Source organism: Prionailurus bengalensis, chromosome B3, assembly GCF_016509475.1.
Source record: "Prionailurus bengalensis isolate Pbe53 chromosome B3, Fcat_Pben_1.1_paternal_pri, whole genome shotgun sequence".
NCBI lineage: Eukaryota > Metazoa > Chordata > Mammalia > Carnivora > Felidae > Prionailurus > Prionailurus bengalensis.
Genome location: NC_057355.1, coordinates 71,750,601 through 71,773,416, shown reverse-complemented (window position 1 = coordinate 71,773,416; position 22,816 = coordinate 71,750,601). Strand labels below are relative to the sequence as shown.

Genomic DNA, 22,816 nt, shown 5'->3' with positions numbered 1-22,816 from the left:
ACCTTGGGACCATGTTTGAGGATAAGAGGAAGGGAAAGGCATTGGTTCTAAATTCCCTTCTCTTCCTTCAACTGGAGCATTCTATAGTGGGTTTCGGCTTTCCTATGAGGTTTTTTTGATACAAAAAAGGATTCTAGTTTTAAAAAGATCATGGGAAACCATCAACATAGGAGTTTTCTTAATTGCATTTTTTTCATGTCTCTCTTGCCTTGCCACTGCAAGTACTAATATCTGGAACAAAACAGACATATCTTATAGACAGTACATGGGGCGAAAGAGGACAGACACAGAAGGGTACATGCTCCATGATTTCATTCAAATGAAGTTAAAGAACAAGCAGAAGAAATTTACAGTGATAACTCAGAATGTTGTTAGCACAGGGGGTGGGGGTGCTCTGGCATTGACAGGGAAGGGACGTGAAGGCAAGTTTCCAGGGTGATGGAAATTTTCCGCAGTTTGATCTGAGCAGTGATTACATGGATGTGTACATGTGTAAAAGTTCATTGAGACATACATGTAAGATTCATATGCTTTACTGTATCTAAATTACAGTTAAGAAAAGTTCTGAACAGCCCAGAGCTGAAAAGAGTTGCTTTGGCTGGATAGGGTCAAGTGCAAGTAGGCTAAACAAAATGAGCCATCCTTTCACAGAGGCAAAAGGAATCAGGAGAGTTTGAACAGAGCCTGAACTTTGATCTGACCTTGGAGAATCCAAATGGGACCCTAGTGTTAGTAACTCAGGCCAAACCTGAATCTGGTGAGTGTGATGAGTGGACTAAAGGAGTCTGGAGATGCCTTGTGGGGGATGGTAGGTCCTTCAAGGCTGGAAACCTAGCTCTAACCTCTGCCCTTGAAATGTCAGAGTCGTCATATTTGTGTGCCAGTTCTGACGGGATGCTATTGAAACTCGCCAAATGCACCCAGGAAGGAGAATGGGACACAGGTGACATCTGGCAGAAAGAAGCAGAAATGCCTGAAACTCCAACTCCAGGGACAGAGCCATCTATGAATGACAGCATAGATAGCTGGTCACCGCCCCCACAGCTAAAGACGCAGCAGCGTAGAAAGGTGAGTTTGAGGGAAGGATCACAAATAGAGGGAAGGAGGCTCTTTGTCTGACAGACTGATGCTTCCTAACAGCTCACCATACCGCTTCTCCTTTCCCTCCAAGATTCACTCGGGCTCTGTCACGGCTCTCCATGTGCTGCCGGGGCTGCTGGTGACAGCCTCAAAGGACAGAGATGTTAAGCTGTGGGAGAGACCCAGTATGCAACTGGTAAGTGCATATATGTGTAAGAAGGGCTAAAGGATGTCACAAGAGAGCAAACTTAGGCAAAGAGTGTGCAAAAGATCAAAAATCTGGTTTCTTCTGTCTTTGCTATGATGTGCAACTGACCTGTTTCCAGATTAAAGGCATTAATGTGAGGGGCACCTGAGTGGCTCAGTCAGTTAGGCATCTGACTTCAGCTCAGGTCATGATCTCACTGTTTGTGACTTTGAGCCCCACGTCAGGCTCTGTGTTGACATCTCAGAGCCTGGAGCCTGCTTTGGATTCTGTGTCTTCCTCTCTCTCTGCCCCTACCCTGCTTGTACTCTGTCTCTCTCTCTCTCTCAAAAATACACATTAAAAAAAAATTTTTTAAGGCATTAATGTGAGAGATAAACAAGTTAGTAAGGAGACCCTAGGCTTGTAGCCCTTATCTCCCCCTTTTCTGTTCCCCGTTGTAGCTGGGCCTGTTCCAATGCGAAGGGGCTGTGAGCTGCCTGGAACCTTGGCTGGGCCCTAACTCCACCCTGGAGCTCGCAGTGGGAGACACACAGGGCAATGTGTACTTTCTGTCCTGGGAATGAAGGCAGAGACACCACTGTGCTAGAGATGCAAAGCCTGAAGATACCAGTGGCTACTTTCTTGATTAAATTTTAAAAATAAAGTGTCAGAAAACCTCAAGTGCAGTCTTGCCTATGCTCTGAAGTGGATGTGGACCAAGAATATGGGAGTTCTAATGTTTTTTTTTTTGCTGACTTAACATTAATTCTTATTAGAACTGCAAGAAAAAGAACCAAATCTATAGTAGACATTCTTTGAAACGAGGCTTTAGAAATCTTCTATCATTTGCTGACCCCAGGATCCTAAGATACCATTCCTGCCAGTAGGAGGGATGAGTGATGTTGGCCAGCACTTAGTTTGAACAGAGAGCTGAAGACCTCTCACTTAGTCAACAAAGAATAAGAGGGGTCCCTGAGTGGCTCAGTTGGGTAAGCATCTGACTCTTGATTTCAGCTGAGGTCATGATCTCACTGTTCATGAGATCGAGCCCTGTGTCAGGCTCTGCACTGATAATGCGGGGTGTGCTTGGGATTCTCTCTCTCTCCCTAAATAGATAAATAAATAAATAAATAAAACATTAAAAAAAACTAAAAGAAGAAAGCATAAGAGAAGGAAGAGTGAGTTGAAAGTGCCCAGTTAGGGCATTTAGAGAGAACATTAGGCTCCACTCATAGAAACGGTGTCTTCTATGCAGAACTACCTACCCAGCTAAGAGATGAAAAGCCAGGGCACTGAAACTACGAGACTTCTGGTTTTCACACCCTCTGACAGAGCAGCAGCAGCCATTTGACTTGTATACATTTGTCAGTATAGTAATTTGCATTCTTGGAAGAAATCACAAAAGTGTATCTCTCAAATTGAAGTTCACACAGATTAAAACAAATGAAAAGGTAGAATAATTATACCAATGGACTCACCAGGGACTGTGATCCTTCTAAGCTCTAGAACCTTATTTTCCTGTAATTCTATCTTATGGGAGAGGAAGTTCCCTGAGGCCCTTTCTAAGGGTTAGGGAAAGGTTAAAGATCTATGTCCCAAGAATTCAAGGACTTGTATATGAGAAGCCAAGATTTTGTCCTGGTTGGTAAGGTTCTCTTAAAGAAATACCACTGCACTCTGACCTAGAAATGAGTTTTGTGGATTTGGGGAGTTGAGGGGTACTGAGTTTTGTTCTCATTTCACCTTGATTCTAGGTTTTACATGGAGAAATCACCTGAGGGACTTTTTCCTTACCTCTACCAATGCCTCATGGTCTCCCTCAGCCAGAGGATAAAGACATAAGAAATGCCATCAGCTGATGTCTTAATCATAGGTCATGCTTCTATCTTTTCTCATGTGCCTCATGCAAGGACTCTAAAAATACTTTCAAGACCACCTCCTCCATACACCTTGTGACTAGAAGTCCAAATGAAGGTTTTTTGAAATTTATGATTTATAATACTACCTAGAAACGCTAGAGATCCATGGCATGGCATCATCCTAAAAGTTGCTGATTTCAATCTTTGGCCTTTTCCTCCTCTGAAAGCATGGGCCAAGGACAGGAGGAAGCCCTAGATGTCTGTCTTCCATGCATAAAAGTTCTACAAAAGCACCCCACCGAAGGCTAGAGGAATGGAGATAAAGAAAATTAAAAGGCTAACTTGACCTTTGCTCAATAGACTCAGCCTTGTTGGCCAGGCCTCCTTGAAGGGGTTTTTCTATCTTTTTTATCTTGTAGACGTATGGCAAGGTCAGAGTATAATTGCTATGAGTGACAATAAGAAGAGACTCTAGGTAAAAGTAAGTATGTGCCCAAGGGAGTTCAGGTTTTAGTTTAAACATCTTCTGAGTTCTTATCATTAAGAAGAAATTCAGTGTCTCCTAGTATCTGGATGAGTTCCACAATTATAGCCATTGGATTGTGGGATCATAGGACATCAGAGCAGTCTTCTCCTACCCATCCACAAAAACATATTTTTCATATACCAAATTTTTATACATGTTTCTACCTATCTATTCACAATCTGTTTTCAAATCGAGAGCAGAGCTCCTTAAAGTTTAGTTTGTAAACTAGTGCCAGTCCACAAATTATTATTATTAGTTTTTGTTTTATTTTTTATATTTGAGAGAGACAGACAGAGAATGAGTGGAGGAGGGGCAGAGAGAGACAGAATCCGAAGCAGGCTCCAGGCTCAGCCCAACACAGGGCTCAAACTCACGAACCATGAGATCATGACCTGAGCTGAAGTCCGGCGCTTAACTGACTGAGCCACCCAGGTGCCCTGCCAGTCTACAAATTATTAGTGGTTCACAGTAGGTACAGAAATTGAGAGTAAGCATTTAGAAATTGTTATAGAAATTTGAACAGTAATCTTATATATCTGACAAATTTAATAATAAAAACTGAAGCTTGTAGTTTGTATGCTTTTCACTTCATTTTCCTAGTTCCTCATTTTTATTAAATTTTATGAAAGTATTGTTCCATGACAGACCAGAAATTAAAACAAAGAAACAAACAATTGGTCCTTCATCACAGAAAGTTTGAGAAACACTATTTAAGAGAAACCCGGTAACCAAGTGGCTAAAAGCATGAACTTGGAAAAAGCCTGCCTGAGTTCAAATCTCCATGCCTCCCTTTCCCTGTCTATTAAATAGGAACAATAATGGGACCTACTTCTTGGGGATATTGTAAGAATTAGATGAGTCGCGGTGGGTGAAACATTTGATGTGCTAAGTGTTCAGTAAGTCTAGCTTGACTGTTCTTTTACTGACCCAATAGTGCAAGTATTACCTTGTTACTCTTCCTCAAAAATGTCTTCATTACTGGTATTTATTTAATTGGTCAGATGAAATCTGGGCTAAATTCTTCAGTTTTCAAAAAAACTTATATATGTGGAACTGATATTCTTTCAAATACCTTATCTTTCCATCCAGGAAAATGGATGTGTTTTCTGTCAGGATAGTGAGGTTATGCTATGGTAACAACTCCAGAATATCAACAGCTTAAAATAACAAAGATTTATTTCTTACTCATGCCACAGCAAGGATTCATGAGCGATTCTGCTCTACTTTGCTCACGCTTAACATTTTCAGTGACTGCAAAGGCAGGAAAAAGGAAATGTGGCAAAAACCAACCAAACAAACAAAATCTGTGGGCTCTAAGTCTTCGGTCTAGAAATAAAACACATCACTTCCACTCGTATTTTGTAAATATGAGCAAAGCAAGTCACATAGCTCTACCCACTGTCAAAAGGGAGAGAGGTATCATCCTATCTCGTACTGGGAGGGAGAACCAGGAACCAGATACACAGTTATACCCCTAAAGAACCTTTTGGCATTGGTGTTTTTCCAGTAAAATGGCTCTTAATCCTTTTTTTTTTTAAATCATTTAAGATTTCCAGAAGAGTATTCCTATATACTTTTCACCAAGCTTCCTCTAACACTAACACCTTACATAGCCACATTTAGATTCCCATTTTCTATAGTCCAGAATACATTGCATTTACTCATCCTGTCTCCTTAGTCTCCGCCAATTGGGAGTTTTTCAGTCTTTCTATAACCTTGACACTTTTGAAGAATACTGGTTCAGTGTTTTGTAGAATGTCTTTCAGTTTGGCTTTGTCTCATGTTTTTTCATGAGTGAACTAAGATTGTGGATTTAAGGGAAGAATAAAAGATATATGTCCTTCTTGTTATATCATATCTGGAGCACATGTTATCAACATGACTTCTTACTGGTGATGTTAATTTTGATCACTTAAAAAAAAATGTTTTTGAGGGGGCGCCTGAGTGGCTTAGTTGGTTAAGTGTCCAACTGGCTCAGGTCATGATCTTGCAGTTCATGAATTCGAGCCACACGTTGGGCTCTGTGCTGTCAGATCAGCCTGGAGCCTGCTTCAGATTCTGTGTCTCCCTCTCTCTCTGCCCCTCCCCCACTCATGGTCTGTCTCTCCCTCTCTCTCAAAAATAAACATTAAAAAAAAATTTTTTTTTAATTCCTTTCCAGTCTTTGCTGAATGTTTATCATGAAAGGGTGTTGGATTTTGCCAAATGCCTTTTCTGTATCTCATGAGATCGTCATGTGACTTTTGTCCTACCCTGATAGATTTGCATATGTTGAACCAATCTTGCATTCCTTTGATAAATCTCACTTCATCATGGTGTATCGTCCTTTTTGTTACTGGTTTAGTCTCGGTAGCATTTTATTGCGCATCTATATTCTTAAGGGAAGTTGATCTATAGTTTTCTTCCCTGGTGATATCTTTATCTGGTTTTGGTTTCATGTTACCTCATAGAATGAGTTGGGAAATACTCTCTTTTACTTTTTGGAGAAGTGTGTAGTCTAGTTTTAATAGCAGCACAGTATTTCAAGGAGTGAATATATTTAACTAGGGATCTTTTTTTACATATAACAATGCTACACTGACATCATCTGTACAAACATGCATACCTGGTTTTTAGGTCAAAGGGTATGTACATTTTAAGTTTTGATTGGTAATCTGATCTCTAAAAAGTTACAGGCTACTGTTTTCATTTAAATAACCTTCACTTTTATCTAATGAAGTATGGTTTTGTCTGTGTTTGTGTGTGTGTGTGTGTGTCTGTGTTGCATGTGTTTACAAATAATCAGGAAGTCTTTGGATCTGACCTGGACTTTGGTACTTCTTAAATGGAACAGGGTATGTCAAAATTCATTCCATTCTCTCCTTTCCTCCCTGAGATGTATTTAGGCTTAGTGACAAGTCCTCTAAGTGCTTCCAGATTTTTGGACATCTGCTGAATCCTAAGATAAGTGGTGGGAGACCTGGTCTGCAGTTGGTAAATGGGGGAAAAAGTCACGTTAGAAGATTTGGATGGGAACAAGGGAACAATTCGGCCTCTGTTGTCTCTACCCTTCTTGTAAGAATACCCAACAAACTTCAGTTTGCATAAAAATTGAATTAAGTGGGGGAAAAACATCACTCTCCATTAGCATTGTCAATGCACAGAAGCTATTCTTCTGTGAAGAAACAGGATCCTGAGTAATTTGTAGCTAGCTGTGGGATACATAGAGCAATGGGTACTTTCTGTCCTGAAAATGAAGAAGTACGAATGTGAGAAGAAATAGGTGTTTGGAGAAGTTGAGCCCAAAGAAGCCAATGGTAGATTTGTGCTATTTTTATTACATAAAATATCAGAAAAGTCAAAAGTACAACACTACACATTTTCTTGTTTGAAGATCACATCTCATCCGGGTTATTTACTATTGACATTCACCACAGCTGCAGGAAATTAAACCGTACCTTTAGAAGGTATCGCATGCGGACCTGGTTGGGGCTATAGACAATGAATTCATTGTAGTTGAGGGTATAACCCTCTGGATTCAGAATTCCTGTGTCACTTGCTGGTCCTAAGGGTACTGTACTCCCATTCCTGCCAAGTGGAAGAAAGTGTGTCAACATCGGCATCAGTGTCAAAAGTTGGAACACAGTGGGGCGCCTGGGTGGCGCAGTCGGTTAAGCATCCGACTTCAGCCAGGTCACGATCTCACGGTTCGTGAGTTCAAGCCCCGCGTCGGGCTCTGGGCTGATGGCTCAGAGCCTGGAGCCTGTTTCCGATTCTGTGTCTCCCTCTCTCTCTGACCCTCCCCCGTTCATGCTCTGTCTCTCTCTGCCCCAAAAATAAATAAATGTTGAAAAAAAAAAATTTTTTAAAGAAAAAAAAAAGTTGGAACACAGAAAGTAGAGAGTCTTATCTGACCAAAAGGAGTCTTCTGGCCCTCTAGACTGAATACTTACAGAGTGATGAAGGAGGCAGGACTGGGAGCCATCTTGCCCAGTCCCTTGGTGCTATGTTTGCCCTGAAGTAATCTTTCTGCCTCAGGATTGGCCTCCAGTAGCTCATTACACTGACCTAGAGCTACCTGCAAAGCAAAAGATCTTTTAACACCCACATCCTACTGAGAAGTGGATGGCTCTAAGGCCAAACAGAAAATCCCATCAGTACTTTCTTCCCCTACTCCTGCAGAGGAACAGAATGAAAATTGCCCTTGGTCCCCTCTCAGGTTCTCCCAGGTATACCTCCTGGTTCCGGAGTCAAACTGTTCTCTTTGGAAACATAGGAACTCATAACAAACTAGAGATCATAAATATGTTCATCTCACCTCTGATAAAAGCAGCAGTCCAGTATCCTTCACACGAGAAGCAAAGCAGTAATTGGCACTCTTAGAAGACATGTCGGCAAAGTAGATTCCTTTCCCAAACTGAAACATATCAACAGCCATGAAGGTCAGCTGCTTAACCCACTGTGTTAGAAAGGAGGCCTATACCAGTGACCCTATGTTTCCATTATCTTAAACACTATATAGACCCTTCTCCGTTTCTCCTTGCAGTTCTGTTCCAGAGAAGGCAGATGTATTGGTGAGTCTCTGCTTTCTGAGGGGGTAGATGGGATATCTTTAGGAATTTAAAGGAAGAGGGAAAAGGTAAGAAATGTTAGGGTTTTTAGTGAGCTGTTTTAATTCTTGGGAAGAATCCTAATCTAGAAATACAAGAGAAAAAAAAGGACTGCGAAAATTATTGTTATCCTTTACCCTGGGCTTCCTTCCAGGATTCAATTTCTACTCACCATGTAACCTGTGATGGGAGCCTCAGGTGGGGCAATTCGAAGCCCATGGCTCAGGATTCCCACCCAGTTAGTAAGTCTGGAACCATGCCACAACAGCATCCTAGGGAAAAGCCATTATTATTATTGCCCTCTATTGCTCTCCAGCAGGGATAGGCCATAAACACAAAAAAGCCATTTTCTGCCATTTTCCAGAAGTCCCATAACCACACTTCAGGCAAGGGAATGTTTTCCCAAACCCAAAGCTAAACTCAGACCTGTTATGAAGGTCCTCTCTGAAGGCTTCTTTTTCACCCTCCTTCTCTACTTCAAAAACATCCAGCAAGGTCATGGTATAGTCCCTGTGTGTGGGAGCATGAGTAGACTGTAGGTACTGGGAAATCACCTGTGAAAAAAAATGAAAGAAATGGCTGATACGGACTGTACAAGAGACCAGACTGAGCTGAAGAACCTTGGGGCTTCTGGTAAAAACTGGCAGACTTCCTGCTCCCTAATGGTCTCACAAGGCAGTGAGAGAGCTGTACTTTCCCCAATTCCTGGTACACAGAAACTCTGCTCTATGTAAAAGTTTGCTCTTAACCAGAAGCACTCAGAGAACAGTGGGGTTAGGGGGATGGGTCTTAAAGGCAGGAAAATACATGACCATTTTTCTTACTTTGAACTCATAACTTTCATGGTCTAGAGGGTGCAAGGCACAATGTAGTTTCCTATAGTGCTGGTCCAATGGGTGTTCTGGACTTTGCAGCTCCATCTTCACAAGCTTAATGGCAATTTCAATGTCTCCCAAAGCCTGGCAAGATGAGATGCAGGATCAATGTGTAGGAACTTGGGAACAGAATTAATGCTTCCCAATCCACACATGTCTCACCTCTAGTAGTTGTACTTTGTCTGACAGCTCTTTTTCTGTCCGGATTAATGGAGGGGTACGGAGTCTAAGAACAGAGATATAATTCATAATCAGTTCTCTGATGTGTGACCGAAGGCACGTGACTGGAAGTAACAGACTAAAGATAGGTCCTTTAGAAAATAAGTATAAAAAACTGGGGTTTTCCACGTGAGGGAGAATCTATATATATATAAAGAGAGGTTCCAAATATATAAATATATGAAGAGAGGTTATGTACATAACCTTGATATCTGTATACACTACAAAGTGATCCCAAGTCCAGTTACCATCCCTCACCATACTGTTGACCTCCTTCACCCATTTCGCCCACCCCCAACCACCTTCCTCTGTCTGGTTCTCTGTATCTGTGAATTAGTTTTTGTTTTGTTTTTTTTAGATTCCACATAAGTGAAATCATATGGTATTTGTCTTTCTCTGTTGACTTATTTTGCTTAGCATAACAGTCTCAAGATCCATCCATTCATGTTGTGGCAAATGGCAAGATTTCATTGTTTTTTATGGCTGAGTAGTATTCCATTGTATAAATATACCACATTGTTATCCATTATCTGTCAATAGATACTTAGGTTGTTTCCATATCTTGGCTATTGTAAATAATGCTGCAATGAACACAGGGATGCACATATCTTTTCAAATTGATGTTTTCATACTCTTCAGATAAATATCCAGAGGTGGAATAGCTGGTCCATATAGTAGTTCTATTCTTAGTATTTTGAGGAATCTCCATACTGTTTTCCATAGTGGCTGTGCTAATTTACAATTCTACCAACAGTGTATGAGAATTCCCTTTTCTCCACATCTTCTCCAACACTTGTTATTTCCCGTATTTTTTTAAATAATAGATGAATCTTTATATCAATATCCATAAATAATAATTTGGATATAGTCCTGTCTAGGAGCAGAAGCAGACCTGTTGACCACTTAGGGTTATTTTTAGGTCACAGAGCTCTAAAAAGCAATGAAAGGAATAAAAACAGAATCGACACCAGAATATAGAATCAACAAAGATAAAATGTATTATACCTACAATCATTTGAATTAGGGAGTTATATGTCTGAAGGTATTTTACTTGTTGGTTAGATAGCTAGACCCATATTCTCTTGGGTAACTTCCATTTGGTCAGAAAATATGGTTGTAATCAGGTCAGGAGTTTGCATTCCAAACTTGTAAGCCGACTAAATAGGCTATCTCTAAATTATTTTGGCTCCGTGTTTATCCAAGATGATCATTTCATTAGAAATGAAAGATTAAAAAAATTATAGTTGCTGCTGAGTGATATAGGGGATATGGTTAGGTAGAAGACCAAAGAGAAGTAACAGCACAGGCTTTACCCAAAGTCATGTGGGATCCTTGTGTAGAATTCATTGCATGCTTCCAGGAGAGCTCGTCCATGCTGGCCAGCCTGAATACAATCCTCAATCTTCTTAAGAGACTGGTAGCCTGCCTTAATTTGTGCCGCTGTCAGCTTCCCTGTAGGCCCAGCCAAAGATCATCAGATCCCACATGTGGAGTCTTACCCTGTAAACTGTATTCACATGCCTACCCAACAAAGACTCTCACCACTCAACTTTCAAAACAGCTTCTCTCCCCTCATACTACCGCTTACCCCAGATCTCCTGTTCTTCATTCATACTATCAGCAAGCTTTAAATCATGAAGGTGACTAAATATTCCATGAAAGGAACTAGGAAATATAGAGAGGGAATGTAGGATAGCATCTGAAGTCCTACCAAGAGGGGCTTTCTTGGTATCATATTTCATTTCTACCATCATCTCTTCCATGGCCTGGACATTACAGATCAACTCTATCAGCTCCTGTACACGGAGATCTAGCTGCGATTCTGGTTTCAAGGGGGATTTAAGAGATTCCTTTTTTGTTTTCTCTTCATTCTACAGCCAAAAAAAAAAAAGAAAAGAAAAATATGAAAGTATCTATTTTGAGGTCTCTGCAAGGGATGGCTCTACAATATTCCTGGCAGGTGAACATCAATCAGCCTCTGCCAAACCACAGGTTCATTCCATTATTAACCTAGTTAGAGTACTCAGTGTGACTCCTACATCTGCCTCCCATAGTTAAACACTCAGAATAAGTCTAAAAGGCTCTCCTAATATGCTGGTAAGTATGTAAAGACAGCTATTATGTCTCAGATCTTCTCATCTTAAAATGACTAAGATTTTTACATTTTTCAGATACTGTATGTAACAGTTTTCAGCATCCTGGTTGCAACTCAATTTGTCAAAATTATTATTATTTTCTTTATTGGTATGGTATATACTGGTAGTATATAACCAAAAGTGAAGACAACTTTAAATGCAGTTTCATCACTGTGACTATGTATTACTCCTCTCTGGATCCATACATTAAACTTCAGGACCTGAGATTTTATAAGAACCATACTAGACAGTAGAGACTAGACAGCATTTTCTATCTTCATTCTATAGTCCCTTTAAGATTACAAAGATCCGTGAAAGTTATCCCTGAGGTAACTGTTATCTTCAGTTAGGTGGTGAACAGCAAGACTCAAGACACCCTGGTCTGTTCTAGTCTAGGACCTGATCTAAGCCATTCTGTTAGACTTCACCTTGGTTAAGAGGAAGCAGTTTTCTCCCCAAATGTGTAGTCAGTTTACCTGTGCATTGGTGGCATAGTCCATTTCTAGCATATCATATTTTCCAGGCACCTTCTTAAACTTCTTACGATCCTCCCAATTGTTTTTTGTTTTGTCAAGGAATCTGTAGAATCCATGATGGTGAGAATATCTTACAAATAAGGGTCTACTAGGAATGGGCTTATAATTGTTTCCTTAGAACATCTCCAAACTATGTCTCCCCCCAACCCCCAAACTTCTTAGAACTCTTTTATACCCAACTTCCCACAAATCTGGACTCTAAATTAGGATCCTGAATAGAAGGAAAAGCTCTGGAGACAAAGGGAACAAAAAAAATGGGGAAAAAGGGTCCTTGAGCTTCTTAAAGGCCCCAAAATACCACATAAGCCATTGAGATTTTAAACAAAAGATCCCTATCTGCTCCCTGTCTCTGAAAGATTCTCAGAGACTCCAGAAAGCTCTGCATCCACATCATAGTGAAAGAATTTTTAAAACTCTAGCTGCAATATTCTCATCCTACCCACCTGGGTTTCCCAAGTTTCCTAAATTGTTGGTCATGTGCTAATTATATTAGATTCTTCTATTTTTAGTCAATTTCAACATTAGGTGATATAATCACTAACTTAAGGAGGCAGTTTGGTGTTTCAGTCACAGAATGTCACAGTGGAAATACATTAACAGTGAGGCCAAATCACACTTCCTATAAAATTCTTAAAGAAGACACATCCAATAAGAATAGTATTTTTTTGGTACTCACTTCTTCTGAAAGATTTCCTTGGCTTTGTTGAGGTCCCCTGAACAAGCCACCAAGCTGTGCTGCCCCATTTTCCCCACTGCAAAGTAAATGCCACACATAAGATGGTTTCCTGCCAATCCAAGAAGAGTTCTCTCTCGAAACAAGCCAGCTAAGGTCTCCCTGCTTAGCATGTGACAAATGGGCAGGAAGGGGAGAAGGAAAGGTGAATGGATCCAAGAAGCTGATCCTGTTGATACTAGTTACCTGCTAACTGCCACAGTCCCTGAGCAGCATTAGCAGACCAACTGCAGGACACTCCCAGCCTCAACAGTCTGCCCTAGGTTTTTCCAATGAGGATGCTTGCTATTCCATTTGCAAGCCCCTCCCAGGTTACAGAGCCTCCATTCTACCAACTGAAACCCAGGGGATCTTTTGGTTACTCACTAAGCCGCTTTAGGCTTTCTGAATGACCAATCAGAAGATCCATAATAAAAGTCATTACCCCGGCCCCATCTCATCCAAACACTGAAGTGCCTCTGGGCATCATCTTCTAAGAGCTGAATCAAATAGTACTTGTTGTTGTTGAACTGAAGATTAGTCTATGATGAGAGAAATATGAACATAAGAGAGAGGTTTACAAATGGAAGCCAATAAACCGATGACTCTTCCTTGGTCACCGGCGGTACCAGTTATTGCTATAAGGAAAAGGCTAATATAAGGGACTTCAGAATTAAAGATCTGGGCATTGGGACACTGTCATCAGTAATTATCAAGAAGAAATTGCCATAAATAGAATGGCTCCTCCCTTTACCTGATTTAGCATGACATCATAGACATCCTTCCCTTCACAGTACACATGGGCCTAGAGAGAGAAGGAAAAAATTGACATCAGTATATTCTCAGCCCTAATGAGATCCTAAGTGACACTAAATTTTCTTCTGCCTCAAGGTGTCATTCTCCAGCACTGCCAACAGCCATCTTCCAAGGAAAGAAATGCCAGAGTATGTTCTTCTCCCCATAACCTGTTATTCCTATAATGAAAACACGTTGCTTTTTTTGTAATTACAGAAAAACATGATTCTGACAGTTAAAACCTGCTCCAGAGGAAGCCTTTTTTCTGTATTCTTCACATCCTTTTCACATTTATCAGTAACTCACACCATACCAGGGCAGTTTCTCATTAGAACAGAGATGGTTCTTCCTTCATAATGGTATAATTTTCTAATTGAGAAAGAGAATGAGGTGTGGGAAGCTGATGACAACCCCAGAAGTTAGAAATACCGATTATTATCCCCAAACTCCACCACTTCCATCTCTTAGTCTTGGAGAAAATTAATCACAAGCAGTATTTGGGAAAGGACTCTTAAAATGAGTCCTAGCAGTGTTCTGGACAAGAATCCAAGTAACAAATGAACAACTGCTTTCTGAGAAACCGATGGGCAGAGGAGTCTCTCACCTTCCCCACCTTGGCTGTGCACTCCGGGTCCACAGGAGCTTTTCCCTTTAACAGCAAAGTCTTCACAGACTCTGAGGAAAGACAGATACGGACTACAGCTACTTATATGAGGATCAAAAATAGTTATCATGTCATAATTAACTTTGCCCTTCCCAAGCAATCCTGATCTGCCCAGTTCTCAAGCTGTTTAAACTACATGAAACTGAAGATTCCGAGAAAGTAGATGAGTACTACACCCAAAGGATAGAATATTAATTATATCTTCGAGAAAGGAAGAAGAGTTGAAAGAACAAGACATCCTTCACCCGCAGCCTCCCATAGACATTCTTGCTAGCCTCCCTGGCCTACCACTTGAAGCTGACCTTGCTTATCTTCTGTCTTGTCAGTATTGGCCTTTCCTTCAGTCACAGGCTCCTTCTTTACCCCCTGCCTTTCACATCTTCGAGTTTTCTTTGCAGGAGGCCAGTCTTCTGTAGCTACGTTGCTATTATTAACTCTTCCAGCTTTGTTTAATGCTACAGAAGCTATGGGCACAAAGAATGGGCAAAGAACCAAAAGAAAGAATGAGTACCCACTGAACACGATCCTACTTTGAAAAAACATCATCTTTTTAAAGAAATGGCTCAAGATGGTTTTGTAAATTTACAAAGAAATAATAACTGCATACCACTGTTCTTGATAATAGTCTGAGAAATCACTTCCTAAACTGCTATTCTAGCCAAATAATAAACTAAACTAAACTTAAATTAAATTAAATTAAAATGGAGCCCCACGGGCTCTTGTGAGCTCATAGCCTAAGGCAAGAGTCTCATAGCCTGCTTATCTCTATTTACTCATGCCCCCAAACGTTCTCAACATCTATCCTCAAACTAAGGTGGTATGAGATTGTGGTTAATAGAGTGCTCTGGAGTTGTCTAGCTTAGAGCCTAGCCCTGTCTCTTCTGGCTGTGAAACCCTGTAGAAGTTATTTCATCTCTTTGTACTTTAGTTGCCCCCACTGTAAAATCCAGAGGATGACAAAAATAGTATATAATTTGTAGGATGGACTTATGCACTTAAAAACATAGTACACAGAGAGTATGATGGCTCATTAGTCCTAAAACCTGAATTTTACTATCTCTGAAACTGGTATGCATCCTACAGTGGATGACATATAAGCAATGAATCACGTTTTAGTTGGAAGCATTTTTCCTTTCTTAGTGATACATAATGATGCACCTTACAAGTAAATTTTTTTAATTGGACATTAGGTGTTTAAAATAGTGCTGGCACTGTTAGTTATTAGATGTCTACAAGCAAGCCCTTCTCATAATTCTGTAATCCAAAAAGGTCTGAGAACCGAAATTTTAAGAGTTTTACACCTAAACTAGCTTGATAGCTAAGGGCGGGTCAAAGGGCGACGGAAGGGGAGGGGCTAGGGCAGAGGGCACCTTTCCCTTCAGACTCCCCGCCTCTCCAGCATTAGCCCCCTACAATGTGCTCCGAACCTCGTGCCCTACCGCTGCGAGTCCCCCGCCGCCGGGCCGCCATGAAGCCAGAACTTGGACGTCATCAACCCTCTCCCAGGAATCGCCCGCCTAGAGTCACAAGGCGGGAATACAGCGCGCGTGCGTCCTGGAGAGAAGACGTCTACAAAGGACAGGGGCGGTACACCCCTCGATATTTGCATGTTGCTGTGTGTTGTGGGAAATCACCATAACTGAGAAATGTCTTTAGGTATGGGAGTCTTATAAATGCTCGGCGGGGCCACCGTTTCCCATAGGGCGGAGGGAAGCTCATCGGTGGGGCTACGCGCTGAGTGCCTTAAGTCACTCTACCCCATGTCCCCTGGGAAGGTCTGAGACTAGGGCCAAAAGCGGCCCTAACAGGGTCCTCCCTGAGTTTCGGGGAGGTGAGTTCCCAGAGAACGGGGCTCCGCGCGAGGGCAGACTGGGCAGGAGATGCCATGGACCCCGCCCTCGAGGAGGGGCCTGGCGGATGCCTCCTTAGCCGGAGCTTGGAAAAGACTCACGGCCAGCGAAGTGAGTTCAATGGCTGAGGTGAGGTACCCCCCCAACGGGGGGGCCTCATAACCCAATTCAGACTACTCTCCCCCGTCCTGCTTTTGAAAAAAATAAAGCGGGACAAGGAGAAAGTTACAATTACAAATCCTAGCTAATAGTGGAAATCCTAGAATAGAAAGCTCTATTAGTGGAAGTTTGAGTAGTGGAAGCTTCAAAAAGTTGAGTTTGGCTAGGGGAAGAAAGGGGGATACAAGGGTCAGGGGAGCTATGGGAATGCTAATGATCTAGGGAGACTTTGAAGACCAGAGAAACCTGGTCATTTGGCTTTTACAAAGGTACTTGGTGATGACATTAGGAGTTCTCAGATATTTGGGTGCCACCGCCCCACAGAGGGTGAGGGCAGTGCACCTAACAAGCATAACAAACAGACTTCAGATCCCTGCCCCCTATCCCAGACCCTCTGAATGTGAGGGTCTTCATTCTTACCGATAACACCCGGCAACCCTGGTGTTGGTGATTTTCATTATATGTATAGATACAGAGATATTTATATATTCATTACTTCAACAAATATTTATTGGGGAACTTACTGGGTTTGGGGGTTACAATAGTTTGGTCAAGATAGAGAATATTTTGGCCAAGATAGAACTCATGTCTTCATGGAGTTCACAGTGTAGCTGCGGGCAGATATTAATCAAGTAATCACACAAGCAGAAGCAAAAGTACAGCTACAATGGAAGGAAGTTCTAATGGGAGAGTAAACTGCGGAACTCATCACTGAGGCCATGACAGGAGTTGAGCTGTATTGGAGAATCACAAAGTGAACAGGGGAGAAAAATGGCTGAAACAATGAGTGCAAAAGGAAGCGTGGTATGAGATCAGCCGGAGAGGCAGCTAGTTTCCACAGCAAGCTAGGCTAGAAACTATATTTTGTCCTACTGCGTGTGTGTGTGTGTGTGTGTGTGTGTGTATGAACGACAGATGGGTTAAGGACTAATATTCAAAAATAAAACTTGAAAACTCTTAGGCAGAAAATACACACAAATATCTTTTAGATCTTGAGGTAAGGAAGGGGTTTCTTAAGACAAAAGTCACTGAGTATAAGAGAAAATATTAATGCATTTAATTATATTAAAATTAAAGAATTTTGTTTATCAAAACACATAAAATTTAGAAAAAAGAAAACAAAATTCTCATTGTTTGCATGTGGTTTGATTGTGAATATAAACAATCCGGAAGAAACTACAGGATAACATTTTTAACTCAATAGGAAAGTTTAACAAGGCTGATAGAAAATAACCTGTAAGAATAAATTGCATTTTTATAACAGAGCTTCAAACAAATAGAAATAGAATTTTTAAGAAATGATAGTATTTAATATAACATCAAAGTGTATTAAGTATTTGGCAATAAATCTAACAAAATGTAGATGCTCAACAAATGCTTGTTGGATGGGATTGGTTTGGTTAATTTCTTTCGTTGGTAGGTTAAAATCTGTTGCATCTAACTTAATTATAGCACAAATAAGCTAGACTGGTCTAAAAGGCATTAGTTTGGAGATAGGAAAATGTACTAAAAATGGAAAATTTATTACAACTAGCTAATACTCAGCAGAGGTTTCTTTGTGTACTAGACACTGAGTAAAGTGCTTTAACGTGCATAATCTCATTTAACCTTCAAAATAATAAAAGCTAGAATTTATTTGGTGCTTACTATGGTATGAACTTTACATACATTAATTCTTACAACAACCCTACAGGGTAGGTATTGTTTTTGTCCCCATTTTATGGCTAAAGAATTTGAGCTTTAGAACATTTTAAGTAATTTATTCAAGCTCACACAGTCTATTTGTTTGCTAGGGCTGCCATAGCTAGCTCACACACTGGGTGGCTCAAACAACAGACATTTATTTTCTGAATTCTGAAAGCTAGAAATCCAAGATAAAGGTGTCTACAGTGTAGGTTTCTTCTAAGGCTTTTCTCCTTGGATTGTAGATGGCTGTCTTCTTCCCTGTCTTCCCAATCACTATCCTCCCTCTGTGTCTATGTGCTAATCTCATCTTCTTAAAAGGACACTGGTGATACTGGATGAAGGCCCACTCATATGACCTGTTTTACCTTAATTACTTCTTTAAAGGTCCTATCTCCAAATACAGTCACATTCTGAGCTCGTGGGAGGGTTTAAAACATATGCATTTGGGAGGCAGGATCACAATTCAGCCCGTAACACCCAGTTCATAAGAGGCAGGTCAGATCTATGTAACTCCAAAGTTTATTTTTATCTACTAGACTATTGTATTTGTCAAGTTTCTTGGTAGTAATTACCATACCCCCCACATTTTTAAAAATTTATTTTTATTTTTAGTTTTTCTTCGCTTAGTTGTTATTTTTTATGGTAGTCAGTGAGAATTACTGAGATATATTTTGAAGATATAACTTTAAAAAAAATTTTTTAATGTTTATTTATTTTTAAGAGACAGAGAGAAACAGAGCACGAATAGGGGAAGGACAGAGAGAGAAAGAGACACAGAATCCCAAACAGGCTCCAGGCTCCAAGCTGTCAGCACAGAGCCCAATGCGGGGCTTGAACCCATGAACCATGAGATCATGACCTGAGCCGAAGTCGGAAGCCCAACCGAATGAGCCACCCAGATGCCCTGAAGATATAACTTTTTATAGTCAGACACAAAGTAAACATAACCAAAACAGTATTAAAACATGTCACTGATAACTAGAAGAAACTATTTAACAAATGTGTGGTGAATGAGAATTTTCTTAGGTCTTAAACAAAACAAGAAAACAGAGGAAAATAATACATTTGCCTATTGATTCTTAAAAAAGAAAATGAAAGAATTTTAGAAAATGCCCAATGGAAAGCTACAGTGTTTAAAATTTGAATTCAATGTACTTAACACATAAAGAGCTATCTAATAGTCATAAGAGAAACAAAATTTTCTGTGGATAACTGAACAAAAGATATGAATAAACTGCAAATATGAAATGCAAGGACGTGGAAAAATTTTTCAGGCTCACATGGCATAAAAATGCAAAGTATTAGTATTAGTATTCTACAGGACAATCGGCCTGTTCTCTTCAAGTTATTGTTATAAGAATAAAAGAATAAGATTGGCACTGTTCTAAATTAAAAGAGACTTTTCAAGCATAACAACCAAAGGCAGTGTTTGGTATTTGGATGCTGGTTTAAACAAGCCAACAATAAAAATCCTTTTGGGAGCAAGAGGGTATGCAGATATGAACTGAATATTAGATGATTTTAGGGGATTATTTATATAGATGTGGTAATGGTATTGTAGCTATGATTTTTAAAAAGTTCCTTTAAAAAATGAATTAGGGGTGAAATGTCATGATATCTGGAATTTGCTTTGAAATACTTCAACCAAAATAATCAAATGAAGCAAATATTGTACAATACAGACAATTGTTAAATGTAGGTAATCTATGTAGAGATGTCCATCATATTCTTTTCTCTAGTTTTCTGTGCACTTAAAATTGTCATATTACATTGAAGATACATTAAGGAAAAAATGATGGAAAAAAAGGATGAATTAGTCAAGACAACTGTAATTAAAGAGAAGAGCCAACTGCAAATCAAGACTTCATATCCTGGTAAGTGAATATTTTAGGTAGTATTACTGATTATAATGTGATATTCCTAAGATGTATTTACATTTTTTATCAGGTCATAATGACAGGAAAAATTTGATTAATCAAGCTAGACATAAAAGGTACATAATTTCGGGGGAAGTCTACATATTTCAAAAAGTAAAGTGCGTGAAAAATGGATTTGTGATACCCAAGATTAAACAGATACTTCTTTAAAATAGAAAAGGACTCTTCCTAATGACTAGTTGAGGTTTGCATCCCACTGGACTGGGTAACTAGTTCCCATGTCCAGATAAGAATCTTTTAGTTCATACATAAGATCATGCAAACCTCAAATGGCTGAAACAATCTAGAAATAAGTATGATTTTATTTTCTTTATTTGGGTTCTGAGAAGGAATAGAAGTAGTATCTAAAAAAAAATTCCGAAATCCCAGAATCTATAAAATATATAGGGAGAAATAGCAGGAGCAGAAGAAAAGTGAAGAGGAAGAGAGAGAAGGAGGAAAAGAAAGTGGAAAAAGAAGGATAAAAAATTTTAACAGTCGTATTTGCACAATGTAAGTGTGAGTTTACTGCTCGGACTTGTAATCGTTAAGATATTTTTTGTATGCTTTCCATGGACATGCCAGCAATATTCATATTGCTGTGGCATCGTAAATTTGTTCAACTTTTGGGAAATGAAATAGTAGCAAGGTTTCAGAAGACCCGCAGAGCCTGACCAATGCGGAAGAAAGAGAAGACGTATCAGCAGGGCTACTGACGGGATAAAGTGGGAAGGGGAAGGAATTATAGGTCCAGAGAAGAAGGAAGGAACCAGCTGAAAAGCCTGGTGAAGGATTGTGATTACAGCAAAGGGACCCGGGAGTGTCTCATGGTCAAGGACTTCTTGTAAAATATATCCTATGGAAGAATGGAAGTGGGGAAGAGATGAAGAGAAATATTAAGTGGAGCAAAAGAGATGAACAGAGTAGCTGCCACAGAGGTGACTACAGAGGGAGCTGAGAAAGGAGGTTTCTGAAAAAGGGTGATTTGGGGGGAAACTTGTTTGCTTTCTTTTGCTTTTGTTTTTGTTTATAATGGTACAGCAGGAATTGGGATAATGGGCTAAATCTGTGATACTGTATAATCTTTATATCATTTGGTAACTATAGATATGTAACTGACATGAACTCTTCCACAAATTTAGAGTGTGTGTGGAGGATGGGGAGATTGTTGTTTCCCAGTGCCTTACTAAGAACAACAAGCCTCTCTCTCCCCCAGAATTCTCTAAAAATACTTACGGCTTCAGGGAGGAGCATTCCCTTCTCCTGAATTCACGTTAGAGACTGGGCAGCCTTTCCTATCCACCCTTGAAGCCTGTAGGGTCCGTGCATCTCTGCCTTTATATGTCATCTTGGTATTCTAAAGTTCTTTACTAAAGTAGTTTTTTTTTCCACAGTGATTTCAGAGAGCCTTATACTCATCTTTCTGGGGTTCCAAAATGATCCGCTAATATCACTCACTGGAGAAGAAGAAAATCTGCAATGTAATCTTGTTACTTTAAGAAGCAGGACATTATGAGTGAGTGTAGGTCTGTAATCACAGAATTTAGGAGCAAAAACTAATTTCCATTGATTTCTTATATCTTGAAAGAATTGTATGATGTGTAAACAAATAGAAGTTTATAAGTAACGTCCTGCAAGCAGTTATTTACTTTTTCATTTCCTCTCTATAAAGAATGAAGGATGAGCAAGGAAGGAAGGAGAACATGAATTGACCATATACTATGACCAGTCATTTTGTTAGACTCTTTCATATATTTGTATATATGTTAGGGAGGGAGGTATTACTTTCCCCATGGTACAGAGGAGAAAATTGAGTCTCAGAGAGTTTAAGAAATTTATTCCAGATTGTGCAGCTAGAAAATGTCTTGGAAACTATCACAATTTATGTGAAATGTCTCAGAATATCCCTGTTCCGCACCTTGAAATAGAGATTTTCATTTGCTACTCTAAAGGAGGAAAAAGTTTTCCTTAACCTTCTTAGAGTCCCTGGCAGGATCTGAAAATTGAACTGACAAAAATTAACAGGGGGAAAACATACAAGTTTTATTGAATTTTCACATGTACGTACGTGGGAACCTTCACAGAATGAAGAAGTGACCAGAGTAGGAAACTTTTAAACTTTTAGTCAAAGAGACAAATTTGTGAAGAATTGACAAAAGACAAAGGGCTTTGAACTAGTAGTAGAAACTGGTGAAGAAAGAGCTACCAAGATAAGGGTTAGTTTAATAAGGTTGGTTTATACAACTACATTTTCAAAGCCTAAACGCTTAACCACACCCATCTTTTAGTCACTCGGCTTGTTAACTGGAATATTACCCTGAAGGTAAGTTCTAATTTGAATGGATCTAGACTGTTTATAATGAAACCTGTTACTTTGCATAAATTAACCCTATTGAAGTCCAAAGGTTAGGAAATTATCCTAAAGGAACAAAATTGTTTACAGTAGGGCCATCTAAACAAGCATGTGTATAAATAGCTTGAATTAGCCTATGTTTGCTTGTGTTAAGTACTTGAACTCAAAAGGAAACTTGGTTTAAAAAGGTCATTCTAAAAATAGTGCAAGTAGCATCACTGTTCTATAAAGACACAAGTAGACAAGTAGGTGAAGGTGGGGGGGGGGGGGTTGTATCATTTCGGTACCTTTTAAGGTAAAGGAGGAGGGAGTCTGCTTTTAACTCATTAGCCAATCAGACTCTGAGGCCACTTCTCAAAGCCACTTCCTGTCTCTCCACTTAGTCTCTCCGATTTGGTGGTGGGCTGGTGAGTATGCACTTAATTTTGCTCCCTGATTATTCTGAATTTCTTTTCCATTTGAGCCCTGTATCCTGATGGCAGGCCTTTTTTTCAAGCAAACATTAGAGTGTGTGTGAGTCACAAGGCGATTAATTTCGGCTGTGTGGAGATTGGGAGAAGGCAGTGAAATGCTCTGCCTGGCTTATTTCCACGTGGGCCTCTGCAGCACTGGGTCTGTCTTCCTTCCCGAGACCTGGTGACCCAGAAACAACGGACTCTGCTTCATGTACAGAGT

The 22,816-nt window shown here is 40.0% G+C and overlaps 2 protein-coding genes across 12 annotated transcripts in view; one reads left to right on the top strand and one right to left on the bottom strand.

The window, feature by feature from the left end:
- The window catches only part of TEP1 (telomerase associated protein 1), a 45,257-nt gene extending 38,627 nt beyond the window's left edge, over positions 1–6,630 (top strand). For 2 of the 9 annotated variants that reach the window (XM_043554180.1, XM_043554178.1), the window contains one exon: positions 863–963. In XM_043554180.1, the coding sequence (XP_043410115.1) occupies positions 863–864 (2 nt within the window). In that variant the 3' untranslated portion in view covers positions 865–963. Of the gene's footprint in view, positions 1–651; positions 759–862; positions 1,069–1,140; positions 1,277–1,728; positions 1,949–3,021; positions 3,993–6,527 lie in introns of those variants that run through there. The other 7 variants (XM_043554182.1, XM_043554179.1, XM_043554177.1 and 4 more) reach the window with 6 other exon arrangements.
- Positions 6,631–6,949: 319 nt separating this feature from the next.
- PARP2 (poly(ADP-ribose) polymerase 2) lies at positions 6,950–15,752 on the bottom strand. Of its 3 annotated transcripts, none has more exons than XM_043554185.1 (16): positions 15,605–15,752; positions 14,480–14,641; positions 14,118–14,188; positions 13,473–13,523; positions 13,164–13,260; positions 12,683–12,758; positions 11,947–12,049; positions 11,047–11,206; positions 10,649–10,787; positions 9,279–9,342; positions 9,066–9,200; positions 8,668–8,795; positions 8,414–8,513; positions 7,950–8,048; positions 7,585–7,709; positions 6,950–7,219 (listed from the first exon to the last, which is right to left on the bottom strand). In XM_043554185.1, exons 1-16 carry the CDS (start codon positions 15,645–15,647, stop codon positions 7,060–7,062), a joined length of 1,713 nt encoding a protein of 570 aa, XP_043410120.1. In that variant the 5' UTR covers positions 15,648–15,752; the 3' UTR covers positions 6,950–7,059. The 3 variants fall into 3 exon arrangements, with proteins under 3 accessions (XP_043410120.1, XP_043410122.1, XP_043410121.1); XM_043554187.1 differs by having other exon boundaries at positions 15,617–15,752; XM_043554186.1 differs by having other exon boundaries at positions 14,127–14,188; positions 15,605–15,739.
- Between the last annotated feature and the right edge of the window lie 7,064 nt (positions 15,753–22,816).